This window comes from Bufo gargarizans, chromosome 6 (genome assembly GCF_014858855.1).
Source record: "Bufo gargarizans isolate SCDJY-AF-19 chromosome 6, ASM1485885v1, whole genome shotgun sequence".
Lineage (NCBI taxonomy): Eukaryota > Metazoa > Chordata > Amphibia > Anura > Bufonidae > Bufo > Bufo gargarizans.
Genome location: NC_058085.1, coordinates 330,049,806 through 330,063,864, shown reverse-complemented (window position 1 = coordinate 330,063,864; position 14,059 = coordinate 330,049,806). Strand labels below are relative to the sequence as shown.

The 14,059-nt window shown below is 47.0% G+C and overlaps 1 protein-coding gene across 1 annotated transcript in view; it reads right to left on the bottom strand.

Moving 5' to 3' along the window:
- The window catches only part of LOC122939886 (alpha-2-macroglobulin-like), a 277,231-nt gene that overhangs the window by 227,427 nt on the left and 35,745 nt on the right, over nucleotides 1-14,059 (bottom strand). The window contains exons 8-9 of the mRNA XM_044296073.1: nucleotides 11,105-11,219; nucleotides 8,898-9,012 (exon numbers count right to left, since the gene is read on the bottom strand). Of these exons, the coding sequence (XP_044152008.1) occupies nucleotides 8,898-9,012; nucleotides 11,105-11,219 (230 nt within the window). The remainder of the gene's footprint in view (nucleotides 1-8,897; nucleotides 9,013-11,104; nucleotides 11,220-14,059) is intronic.

Sequence of the window (14,059 nt, the reverse complement as noted above, 5' to 3'; positions counted from 1 at the left end):
CCGTGGCCTGGCAAACAATCTTCCAGGGCCCGGTCCTGGGCCGCGGCCTGGCGTTTGGGGAGCGCTGGACTGCAGTACATGTAATACTACAATTCACAAGACAAGCCCTCTGTTATTTAAAGAGAAAAATATCTTTTACCTATCCACAGGTGATGAGACCCTCCGCAGATCCCAAAAGCATGGGGTTGCCAAGTCCTCTCTCTGAATGAAGTGGTAGTGCACATGTCACTCCACTTTATATACCCAGCATACATAACTTGTTCCTTTAGTAGAATAGCATAGGTGCTGAATGACTCCAGTGATAAAAGAGACATCACAATCTTTTGATTTCAAAAAAAAATTTTGATAAAAAAAGAGGGTTGTAGCCAGTTAAAAAATTTAAGGGAATTTGTCACCAGTTTTCTGCTGCTAGGTTCTAACAGCAACAGCACATGCCAATGAGTCCCTATAGTTTATAACCATATGAATCAGCGGCAGATGGGAGGGATAAGTCAGAAGCTCATGAATATCAGGACTTGTTCGGTATGCACTCGAGCTGTTTAGTGGAAGATTTTAGCAAAACAACTGGGTCAATCAAACAAAGTGACCCAGAATTTTGCTAAGGAGACCTGCATGTATTTGCCCTTAGTTAGGACACCATAAAACTGGTGATTGATTCCCTTTAAAGAAAGCACCTTTGTGAGCACTCGTTGCTCTTATTCTTATATTTACCAGGTCCCCAGTGGTCCCGTTTCAATAAGGAAATACTTGCTCAGCCAATCACTGGCTGCAGCAGAGACCTGCCTCAAGCAGTGACTGGCTGAGCAGGTATTTCCTGCATGTTGATATAGGACCAGGAAGTGGAGACCAGAAGAGATATGGAAGCATCGGCAGGATATTGCACAGTTGCTTATAGCTTCTTTATTTTTTTATCTACTCTAAATCCAAAATATTTCCCTTCTGGATGAAGTGGTGGACTCTGCACCTTTTGGAGAACTGATGGCTTGTGCCGAGTCGAGGTAGAGAGTCCTAAGCCATCATTTCTTTGCCAGAAAGGCAGTACCAGCTCTGCACAAATATGTAGAACAGAAGGTGGGCCAGTCCTTGAGCCTGTCGGTGTCTGACAAAGTGCACAGCAGCACCGACGTGTGGAGTTGTAGTTACGGTCAGGGACAATGCATGTCCTTTACGGCCCACTGGGTGAATGTTTTTCCTTCCCAGCCACACCAGCAACTTGGCCAGGTGTCGCCGCTTCCACCTCCCCGTTCTCACGCCGTTGGTCCTGTTACAATGTACGCCTCTACCTCCTCATTTCCTCAGTCTCCACTGCAGGGACAATTCACAGTGCTCCTCCAGCGTACCACATGTGCAGGGCACGGCGGTGTCACGCTGTTCTGCACCTCGCTTGCCTGGGCGAGCAGAGTCACACAGGGGAAAAACTGCTCCGTGTCCTTCATCAAGAAATCGAATCCTGGCTTTCTCCGCAAAGACTCAAAATCGGAACCATGGTGACCGACAACGGGAAGAACATTGTGTCTGCGCTGCATTAAGGAGGGCTGAGCCATGCGCCCTGCATGGCACACATGTTCAATCTGGTTGTCAAGCGGTTCCTGAAGTCTTCCACCCATCTGCAAGACATCCTAAAAATGGCCAGGAAACTTTGCTTGTACTTCAGCCACTCGTACACCGCAAAGCACACCCTCCTTGAGCTGCAGTGGCAGATCAGCATCTCCTAACATAGGCTGATATGCGACGTTTCCACCCATTGGAATTCCACCCTCCATATGTTGGACCGACTGTACGAACAGAGAAAGGTCACAAACGATTTCCCGATGATCCAAGCGGACAGGAGTACTCCCCTGTGTAACTTCGATGTCAGCCAGTGGCAGCTCATGCATGACACCTGCCGTTTGCAGGAGGCCACGTTATTTGTCAGTCGCCAGGACTATGGGATGAATGATGTTATTCCACTGCTTCATGTCCTGGAACAGATGCTGGAAAATCTGTCTGCTCAGGGGACTGGAGACGTGGCGCCTAGATCTCACGGCCAGATAAGCCCTGTGGGGGCTAAACTGGAGGAGGAGGAGGACGTTGGAGCACAAACAATGTGTAGCAAAATGGGTGGTGTTTCTAAACAGGGAACAGGAGAGGAGGAGCAGGAAAAGTCAGAAGAGCTACAGGGCAATGAGGAAGACGAGGCAAAGGACTCAGACACACTGTGGAAGTATGCAGTGGAGATGGAGGCAGGGAGTCCCTCCAAGTCACTTGCGCAAATGGCCCGCTGCATGCTCACTTGCTTGGGTAGTGACAGCTGAATTGTCACCAATCGGCAGCAGGATGACTTCTGGCTCTCCACCTTGTTGGACCTCACTACCGTTCCATAATTGGAGCCTTTTTTACACCCGCTGAGAGGGAGGACAAACTGAACTACTATAGAGACATCCTATGTAGTAAGTTGGCGGCTGCCTATCTGCGCCATCGTCCATCCTCTCGCAGGGCTGACCGGGGGTGCCCTCTGCGCTTACATTCGACAGCCATGGCTGCTGGGGAGGGGTGGGGTGGTAGGAGCTGCCTGAGTCTAGAGTTGCTGATGAGCAGCTTTCTTCACCCGCCTAGTGAAGAAACTACTTACCAGCAGCAGAATCTAGACCTGGAGCAGAACCTGAACCAGCAGGTGGTGGCATACTTGGAGTTCACCCTGCCAGCCATCATTGAAGAACCGCTGGACTACTGGGCAGCCAAACTGGATTTGTGGCCGAGTTTGCCCTGGAAAAGCTGTCCTGCCCGGCCAGTAGTGTGGCATCAGAGCACGTGTTTAGTGCGGCGGGGAGATTGCTTTGAGTCGGACCTTGCGCACCTGTAATTCGCCCACTGGCTCCTGGTATAGCCCATACGGCCCAGGTAGGTTTAGCGTTAGGTTCCCGAGCTACTTGAGAAACCTTGGTGTGGTGCTCGGACTCAGACATGTCCTCCAAGCAGGATATGTTGGCTAATTCTCAATTTTACACCAGTATAAGGGTTAGTAAGACCGCATAGTGCACCTGTCTTTGTTTTTGTTATGTTATTTTGACTCTGTGGTCTGCTCATGCTGCTGCCACCTCCACACTATGTCACCTTGCCACTCTGTGGCCTCCTGATGCTGCTGCCACTTCCAGACTCTGTCATTATGCCACTCTGCGGCCTCCTCAGGCTGCTGCAACCTCCAGACTCTGTCATTGTGCCACTCTGTGGTCTGCTCATGCTGCTGCCACCTCCACACTATGTCACCATGCCACTCTGAGGCCTCCTAATGCTGCTGCCACCTCCATACTCTGTCATTGTGCCACTCTGCGGCCTCCTCATGCTGCTGCCACCTCCAAACTCTGTTATTGTGCCACTTTGTGGCCTCCTAATGCTGCCGCCACCTCCAGACTCTGTCATTATGCCACTCTGCGGCCTCCTCATGCTGCAGCCACCTCCAGACTCTGTCATTGTGGCACTCTGTGGTCTGATCATGCCGCTGCCACCTTCAAGCTCTGTAATTGTGCCACTCTGCGGTCACCTCATTCTGCAACCACCTCCCAACTGTGTTATTGTGCCACTCTGCAGCCGCCTCATGTTGCAGCCACCTCCAAACTGTGTTATTGTGCAACTCTGTGGTCTGCTCATACTGTTGCCACCTCCATACTCTGCAATTGTGCCACTCTGCGACCTCCTAATGCTGCTGCCACCTCCAGACTCTGTCATTTGCCACTCTGTGGCATTATAATGCTGCTGCCACCTCCAGTCTCTGTCTTTATGCCACTCTGTGGTCTCCTCATGCTGCTGCCACCTCCAGACTCTGTCATTGTGCCACTTTGCGGCCTCCTGATGCTGTCACCACCTACAGACTCTGTTATTGTGCCACTCTGTGGCATCCTCATGCTGCTTTCACCTCACCACTATGTCATAGGGCCACTCTGTGGACTTCTCATGCTGTTCCCACCCTCCCAACTTCATGACGGCCACTATATTAACTTTCGGCCTGGCTGACATCATCATTTATTTGACCTTTCTTCTGATCTGTCAGAAGGAAGGAAAAATGAGATGCACAACGGATCCTGTCTGTGTAGCAGCTGTAAGGCCTGTATGGTCCTATCAGAATTGGCTTGTGATTTGGTAGCCAAAAGCAGGAGTGGGTACAAAACACAGAAGACATGCAAAGATTCCATTCATGTCATCTCTGTTTTGGATCCACTCCTGTTTTTTTTGGGCATTAGCAATACTGATGGATTACTGACCAAATGCTGACCGAGTGAAGGCGGATGCACCACAGACAGGATCCATTTTTTGTGGGTTATTGTTCTGATGGATCAGAGGAAGGGCAAAATAATCAGTGACGTCAACACAAACTTACTGCTGACACCCTCTCCACTCTGTCGGGGGGCTCTACTTGTATAAGCGTTTAATATAACAGGTTCTGTAGACATCAATGTTGAATCCGTTGACGATGGTGTAAAAGGAGTGCGCTTCTTCTTGGCGCTAACATTGACCTGTAAGGCTGAGTTCACACTTGAGTTATTTGGTCAGTTTTGGACCCGTGACTGCCCAAATAAGTGAAGTGTGCTGTGATTCTAAGAGCGACGCCTGTCATCTGCATTTCATACGGACTCACAGTTTTATTTCACTACCAAAGCAGACTCCCTATGCGTGTTACTGAAAGGCTCCCTATGCGTGTGGTTCTACACCACTATAGAGGCTCTCTGCAGCCAGGAAATAGCAGTTTTTTTAAACGCAATTCGCCACAAATAAATTCAGATCTAACAATTTTTTCTAAAAAAATCTGCGAATCGGCGAACAGTGGCCTGCCCGGGGGGGGGGGGGGGGGGGGCTTCACTAGTCTGCAGGAGAAGGGGGAGAGAAGCACTGTGAGCGCTGTACAGTACTTACTCCTCCTCCTGCTTGCACTGCTGTGTCCTGGCTGCCTGCAGCGTCAGGACGTACAGGGCCACTCTGACCTGACACTGCAGGACGTCAGGAGATCTCAGTGCAGCGCGGGCCCTGAGAAGACAGCCAGAACAGAGTGAGTGGAGGCAGGAGAGGTAAGTTACTTTATTATTTTACAGTCTGATCGGAGGTCTGATATGGAGGTCTAGTGGGGGTCTGGAGTGGTCTATGGGGGGTCTGGAGGTCTGACTGGGAGGTCTGGAGGTATAACTGGGGGGCCTGGAGGTCTGACTGGGGGGTCAGGAGGTCTGACTGTGGGGGTCTGGAGGTCTGACTGGGGGATCTGAAGGTCTGACTGGGGGTTCTCATTGGGGGTCTGTAGGTCTAATCTGTGTCTAATTGGGGGTCTGGAGGTCAAATGGGGGTCTGATTGGGGGTCTGGAGGTCTAATGGTGGTCTGATGGGTCTGGAGGTCTGACTGGTGGGAATGGAGGTCTAATGGGGGTCTGATTGGGGATCTGGAGGTCTGACTGGGGGGTCTGGAGGTCTTATGTGGGTCAGATATGGGTGTCTGGAGGTATAATGGGGTCTGGAGGTCTAGTGGGAGTCTGGAGGTCTGATATGGGGGTCTGGTCTGAGGTCTATGGGTGTCTGGTCTGAGGTCTAATATGTAACATAGTAACATAGTACATAAGGCCGAAAAAAGACATTTGTCCATCCAGTTCGGCCTGTTATCCTGCAAGTTGATCCAGAGGAAGGCAAAAAAAAAACTGTGAGGTAGAAGCCATTTTCCCCCACTTTAGGGGAATAAAAAATTCCTTCCCGACTCCAATCAGAATAACTCCCTCGATCAACGACCCCTCTCTAGTAGCTATAGCCTATAATATTATTACGCTCCAGAAATACATCCAGGCCCCTCTTGAATTCCTTTATTGTACTCACCATCACCACCTCCTCAGGCAGAGAGTTCCATAGTCTCATTGCTCTTACCAACGCAGAGGATGTCCCCTCGTCACAGTCACAGTCCTGGGGATAAATAGCTGATGGGATAGATCTCTGTACTGACCCCTGATATATTTATACATAGTTATTAGATCTCCCCTCAGTCGTCTTTTTTCTAAAGTAAATAGCCGTAATTTTGATAATCTTTCAGGGTACTGTAGTTGCCCCATTCCAGTTATTACTTTAGATGCCCTCCTCTGGACCTTCTCCAGCTCTGCTATGTCTGCCTTGTTTACAGGAGCCCAGAACTGTACACAGTACTCCATGTGTGGTCTGACTAGCGATTTGTAAAGTGGTAGGACTATGTTCTTATCACGGGAATCTATGCCCCTTCTGATGCAACCCATTATCTTATTGGCCTTGGCAGCAGCTGCCTGACACTGGTTTTTGCAGCTTAGTTTGCTCTTTATTAAAATTCCTAGATCCTTTTCCATGTCAGTGTTACCGAGTGTTTTACCATTTAGTATGTACGAGTGACTTGCATTTTTCCTTCCCATGTGCATAACCTTACATTTATCAGTGTTAAACCTCATCTGCCACTTATCTGCCCAAGCCTCCAATCTATCCAGATCCCTCTGTAGTAGTATACTGTCCTCATCAGTGGAAATAACTTTACACAGTTTAGTGTCATCTGCGAAAATAGATACTTTACTATGCAAGCCTTCTACAAGATCATTAATAAATATATTGAAGAGAATAGGGCCCAATACTGACCCCTGAGGTACCCCACTAGTGACAGTGACCCAATCTGAGTGTGTACCGTTAATAACCACCCAATGTTTTCTATCACTGAGCCAGTTACTTACCCACATACAGATGTTTTCTCCCAGTCCGAGCATTCTCATTTTATATACTAACCTTTTATGTGGTACAGTGTCAAATGCTTTGGAGAAGTCCAGATATACGACATCCATTTATTCGCCGCTGTCAAGTCTAGAACTTACCTCCTCATAGAAACTGATTAAATTAGTTTGACATGACCGATCCCTCACGAAGCCATGCTGATATGGGTCTGGACGACGGATATTGGGGTCTGGAGGTATAATGGGGGTCTTTTATGGGGGCCTTATCCGAGGTCTGATATTGGGTCGGGGTCTTACATGGAGGTCTAATGGGTGTCTGATCTGAGGTTTAAAACTGTGGTCTTATATGGGGTCTGACATAGAGGTCTAAAAGGGGTTTGGTCTGAGATGGGGGGGGGATCTAATTTAAGGTTTTATATGGGGGTCTGATCTGAAAGGAAGGGGGGATTTTTTTTATGCTAGCACACAATATGAAGGGGTGTGTGGTACCAGTATTTTCAGGGGGACTGTTTCTGCAGGAAAGTATTGGAGAGCACAGTAGACACAGTATTGGGGGTGGCAGGATGGGGTGTTGAGAAGGTGGGAGGATAATGGAAAAGTAGGAAAGTAAGATGTCTGTTAAACTCTGCAGAGACGAGGCACGGCTAAAAGAAGTCACCATGGTGGTCGGGTCTAAGAGGAAAGAGAATATCTACATCAGAAAAGAGAAGTCACTGGATGTAAGAGGTACATATGTGGCGCTGTATGACCCTGTATGTTCTGTAGCACTGTATGTAATGTTTTCCAAGTATGTCTTTAAAGGAGTTGTCCGCTTTTTTTGCATGAGCGCTGCCTTCTCTGCTCTGTTTACCTGCTCATCACTGCAAATGCTACGGCGAGCAGGTGAACAGAACAGAGAAAGCAGCTCTCATATGAGCGCTGCCCTCTCTTCAAACAGCTGGGGATACAGAGGGCATTACTACTATGGAGGGGGCACAGAGGGCATTACTAATGTAAAGGGGGCACAATGGGCATTTCTACTATGGAGGGGCACAGAGGGCATTATTACTGTGAAAGGGGTACAGTGGACATAATTACAGTGAAGGGGGCACAATAGGGATTTCTACTATGGAGGGGGCACAGAGGGCATTATTAGCACAGTGGGCATTACTACTATTAAGGGGGCACAATGGGCATTATTACTGTGAATGTGGCAAAATGTGCATTATTACTATGAAGGGGGCACAATGGGGATTATTACTATAAAGGGGGCACAATGGGGATTATTACTATGAAGGGGACACAATGGGGATTATTACTGTGAAGCGGACACATAGAGGGCATTACAACTCTGAAAGGAGCACAGAGAAGGCATAACTACTATGAGAGGGCACAATATGGGCATAACTACTGTGAGGGGGCACACATCTGTACAAAACTACTGTGAAGGTTGTCCAATGAGGGCAATACAACTGTGAGGGGTACAACTTTTGTAAAGTATTGGGGGGGGGGGGGGTGCCAGAGAAAGAACCCGTGCCAAACACCCTAGGCACGCCACTGCCGGCGAATCAAATTTTTAAAAAATTTGCTCATCTCTAAGTACTGTATGTACCTTGCTTAACTGCTGCAGCAAGTAATTGGCTGTGGTGCTTACACAATGGTTCTGCACATCATAGCTAGCCTTCAGCAATGACAATATAGAATGATGAGAGCCAAATAGAAAGGAAGTGTGAAGAAATAAAGGCACCATTTTTGGGATCTGAAGCAAGTTTTTCATTGATTGAAATACTGAAGATATTCAATTAAAGGTGTTCTGCAGTTTGTTTCAACTGATGATCTATGCTCTGGATAGATCATCAGCATCTGATCGGCGGGGGTCCGACACTCAGGACTCCCGCAGATCAGCTGTTTGAGAAGCCAGCGACTAGTATCAACTTGCCTGGGCGGGGCTAAGCTCCATTCAAGTGAACAGAGCTTAGCCCCGCCCAGGCCAGTTGATACTAGTCGTGACGTCACTGGGCCAGCGGTAAACAGTGAGAAGGCCGCTGAGCTGCTGGAGCGCCACTGCCTTCTCAAACAGCTGATCTGCGGGGGTCCCAGGTGTCGGACCCCCGCCGATCAGATGCTGATGATCTATCCAGAGGATAGATCATCAGTTTAAACAAATTGCAGAACCCCTTTAAGTTTGTTCAACTGTATAAGTTATAATAATAATAATAAGCATACAACCTGTCCCCTCCTCCGTGATGGTTGCTGTCCCAAGCAATTTCATCTGCAGTATTCTTCTGTTTAGCTGAAAGGTATCCAGTGGCACTTGCACAGTTGAACATCCTGAGATATCCAGCTAGTTAAGACACAAATGATTACAGAATTACAATGGATGGTGTATATGCTACAAAAGCTCCTTAAATACACAAAGAATCAAAGATGCAAGTTATAATGAAACAGAAATTAACATGGCACCAAAAATGTGAACATTCTGCCTATATGTTCAGGGTTATCAAGCTAAAGGATCATGTGTGTTACAGACACTGACTGTAGAACCTCCGTGCCAACCAATGGATTTGGCTTTGGCCTAAACCTAAAGGCATTACCCTGGCAGCTCCCTGGTTTTTGCCCTTTAACCCCTGTACAGGGATTTAGTCTTTGCTGCAAGGAACACGTGAGGCTGCTACTACTTGGAATAGTCTCCGTGTGGTTGACTGCTGGTCTATGTGGGTCAGAGAGACCATTGCAAAGCACCAAGGGATCAGGCAAAACTGTAGAGTTTGTGCGACTCGGTGAAACAGTCCAAAGTTTAGGGCTTGCAGCACAAGATCAGTATGGTGAACAGGCATGGTCAGATCAGGCAGCAAAGAGTGAGCATCCGAGAATCCGGCAGAGGTCAGTACACGGGCAGACAAGCGGATTATAGCACCTTTGCAAGATTTAGCAAGCTAGTGAAACCTATTACTCAAGCAATGGGTGAAACAGATCAAAGGGGAATTAACTCTTGCAGTACCTCATGGTGATGTGAGGTTTGCAGAATAATATCCCAAATACACACAGGAAACCGGCGCTCAAGACAGCTGCCAAAGTGACAAACATAGGTTTAATGGGGCAGTGCTTTTTGCATCCATATGTCTGTTCCGCAAAAAGATAGAATATGTCTGCAGAATGCCGACCATGGACCTATCAAAGTCAAAGAGGTCTGCAAGAAAATGCGGATGGCATATGGACCACATCCATATTTTGTGGATCTGCAAAATGGATACGGCCGTGTGCATGAGACCTTACACCAATAGGGACATAATGCAGTAAATATGAGATATGTTCTCCCTGTGTTTGCGTAGGTTTCCTTTGGGTTCTCTGGTTTCCTACCACACTCCAAAGACATACTGATAGAGATCTTAGATTGTGAGCCCTATTGGGGACAGTTGGATGCTAATGTCTGTAAAGCGCTGCGGAATATAGTAGCGCTATATAAGTGCATAGAATAAATAAAATAAATAAAAATATACATCTCAACAGAGAATGTGTCCACCTGTGGCCTGATATATATCAGCTGTTAACTGTTGATTATCTCATTGTTGCAATAGAGCTATATTTCTATTGGTACCAACATTGCAGTGGTATAGACACAATGGCTAATTGTAGAAATATAAGAATTGTGGTTGACTGTAGAAGACCCAGCTATTCACTTAAATCCATAGTGAAGGCAAATAATCTTTTTGTTGATAAGCTATATGAAAGCTAATAAATGTATGTATGGAAAGGATAATAGCACATGAAGAATCTGTGGCTCTTTACCCACTGTAACTGGTCGGCGGGCACAGCCTCACAATGTTACACCACACACTCGCTCATTTAACACAAATACATTGCAATAGATAAGGGTGACCATAAACATCCTTATAACAGGGTGTTTTTTAATAAGTTAGTCTAAGTTAGTCTGGTGCGTCGTGTACCTTTTGATGTTTATATATCACTAGGGCTGTATACATGGCGCACTTACTTTATGTTTGTTTTGTTTTGCTGTCCATGTAGGTCCCCCACTATATAGGCTTTCTCTAACAGCGAGGGCTACATAGGAGCTGTTAGCCTTAGGCTCGAGGACAGGGAGTCCCCACCATTAGGGGCCGTCCCTGGGCAAATGGTTTAGTATAGGGTCCATAATAGGGACACTGTCCCCGCCCACAACTAAACCTACATAGCCAGACGTGTAATGGTACCTACTATGGACATTCAGTATATGTATTGAGATATTTAATAAAGTAAATTATTTAATTAACTGTTATATAGAAGGGTTGATTCTCTAGCTGGACTTTGTACTGTTTCGTTGACCCATTTATTAATAAACCTATCCTTAATTGCTGGACGTTGAGCTGTTTACATAAGTTGTTTTTGTGATCACATTATCTTTACAAAGTTCCTGCTACTTTTTCAATACAACTTACTTCTCCTGTGAAGTCTACACAAGGAACATCAGGACTCGGGGTATAATAGTAAGGAACCTTCGGTCGACATACTTGAATCTTATAATTACCCTTCACTGGTTTCCCATAGGTGTACCTAATGGAGTAGAGACAGATCAGATGATCAGATAAAAAAAGGACCTCTCCAGATTTTGTTTATAAAAAGCAAAATAATGAGAAGAATTCTGGGGGGATCATGTGTATGAAGGTCAGTCATTACCTAGGATTTTTGGGCCAGGGTGCAATGCACGCGGTTCCCATCTTAAGGATGGTGGAAGGAATCAGGTGGATGCAGATGTGACTTGTAACAGTGATTTTAATGATCTTATGTGGACTAACAATCTTGGCTACAGAGGATAGACCATCAATTTTTTTCTGGCTGAGGTCGAGGGATCAACAACCTTTGGCTCTCCAGCTTTTATGAAACTACAACTCCCAGAATGCTCTGTTAACTTCTGTGGGATTTAGAAGAACAGCCGAGCATGTTGCATGCTGGGAGTTGTAGTTTTACGGCAGCTGGAGTGCCGAAGGTTGCCGATACCTGTCCTATACCCTCAGTGATCAGCTGTTCTGCAATAACTCCAGAAGCTCCGCTACCGACTGTAGGAGCAGCGCTGCAGTAACTAGCTCCGTCCACTACAGAAATACGTGGTGCGGTGTACTGGAGCTACTGCAGGGTAGGTGGTGATCGGAGGTGGTGCAGGGGGTCGGACTTGCTGATCGGATATTGATGGCCTTATATGTAAATAGGAAATCCATTTTAAGTACCCCTTTAAAGTACTGTTTTTGTCTTTGTTAAAGGGAGTCTGTCACCAGCATTTCACTTTTTTAACCCTTCCCACAGCTCCCTAGCGTCCCCCCGCCCCTTCCTACCCTCCGCCCACCCATCCTTTCCCTCTGACCGCCTTTCTACTAACTTGTTATTCTGCCGATATCTCGCGCCTGCGCACTCATTCCTTTGGCCGGCGCATGCGCACTGCGATGCCCATTCCCTTGTACGGCATCACAGTAACCTCCTCCTTTCGCGTCGTTAGCCAGCCCATGTGCAATAGTTACTGTGATGCCGTACAAGGTAATGGGCATCGCAGTGCGCATGCGCCGGCCAAAGGAATGAGTGCGCAGGCGCGGGATATCTTCAGAATAACAAGTTAGTAGAAAGGCGGTCAGAGGGAACGGATGGGTGGGCGGAGGGTAGGAAGGGGCGGGGGGACGCAATGAAAAGGCTGAGCAAGCAGGGCACCTAAGAGAGTAACGCCGCCCCTGGGCACTTGCGAGTCCTCATTTGCATATCTTATAAAGATCTTTTTTGATGGTTCTATAAGTCCAGGATTGATGCCAGAGGTAACGTTTTTATTAACTGTAAGCATGCTAGGGAGCTGTGGGAAGGGTTAAAAAAGTGAAATGCTGGTGACAGACTCCCTTTAATATGAATGCTTCAATATTAGATTTTAGATGTTATTAGATATCACTAATGTAAAGGTATTGAATAGAGTTTTGATTGTTGATCCAGTCTGATCACCATTTGTGATCACGAAGGATTTTTTTTTTATCTCCCCCCCCCCCCCGTCCCTTCATCCTCATCTTCTCCCATACCTTGGATGAACTTGATGGTCATGTGTCTTTTTTCAGCTGTACTATGTAACTATGTAGATGATGTTACTATATTTGTCTTACATTATATTTCAGAATTAGGGATGAGCGAACTCGAACTGTATAGTTCGGGTTCGTACCGAATTTTGGGGTGTCCGTGACACGGACCCGAACCCGGACATTTTCGTAAAAGTCCGGGTTCGGGTTCGGTGTTCGTCGCTTTCTTCGCGCTTTTGTGACGCTTTCTTGGCGCTTTTTGAAAGGCTGCAAAGCAGCCAATCAACAAGCGTCATACTACTTGCCCCAAGAGGCCATCACAGCCATGCCTACTATTGGCATGGCTGTGATTGGCCAGAGCACCATGTGACCCAGCCTCTATTTAAGCTGGAGTCACATAGCGCCGCCCGTCACTCTGCTCTGATTAGCGTAGGGAGAGGTTGCGGCTGCGACAGTAGGGCGAGATTAGGCAGATTAACTCCTCCAAAGGACTTGATTAACTGATCGATCTGCAGCTGTGGATCATTGAGCTGCTGATCCTCAATTGCTCACTGTTTTTAGGCTGCACAGACCGTTTGTCAGTCACATTTTTCTGGGGTGATCGGCGGCCATTTTGTGTCTTGTGGTGCGCCAGCACAAGCTGCGACCAAGTGCATTTAACCCTCAATGGTGTGGTTGTTTTTTGGCTAAAGCCTACATCAGGGTGAAGCTGTCACACCAAGTGCATTTAACCAGCAATAGTCTGTTCATTTTTTGGCCATATACAAAATCAGGGGCAAGCTGCGCCTGTCACCAAGTGCATTTAACCCTCAATGGTGTGGTTGTTTTTTGGCTAAAGCCTACATCAGGGTGAAGCTGTCACACCAAGTGCATTTAACCAGCAATAGTCTGTTCATTTTTTGGCCATATACTAAATCAGGGGCAAGCTGCGCCTGTCACCAAGTGCATTTAACCCTCAATGGTGTGGTTGTTTTTTGGCTAAAGCCTACATCAGGGTGAAGCTGTCACACCAAGTGCATTTAACCAGCAATAGTCTGTTCATTTTTTGGCCATATACTAAATCAGGGGCAAGCTGCGCCTGTCACCAAGTGCATTTAACCCTCAATGGTGTGGTTGTTTTTTGGCTAAAGCCTACATCAGGGTGAAGCTGTCACACCAAGTGCATTTAACCAGCAATAGTCTGTTCATTTTTTGGCCATATACTAAATCAGGGGCAAGCTGCGCCTGTCACCAAGTGCATTTAACCCTCAATGGTGTGGTTGTTTTTTGGCTAAAGCCTACATCAGGGTGAAGCTGTCACACCAAGTGCATTTAACCAGCAATAGTCTGTTTATTTTTTGGCCATATCCC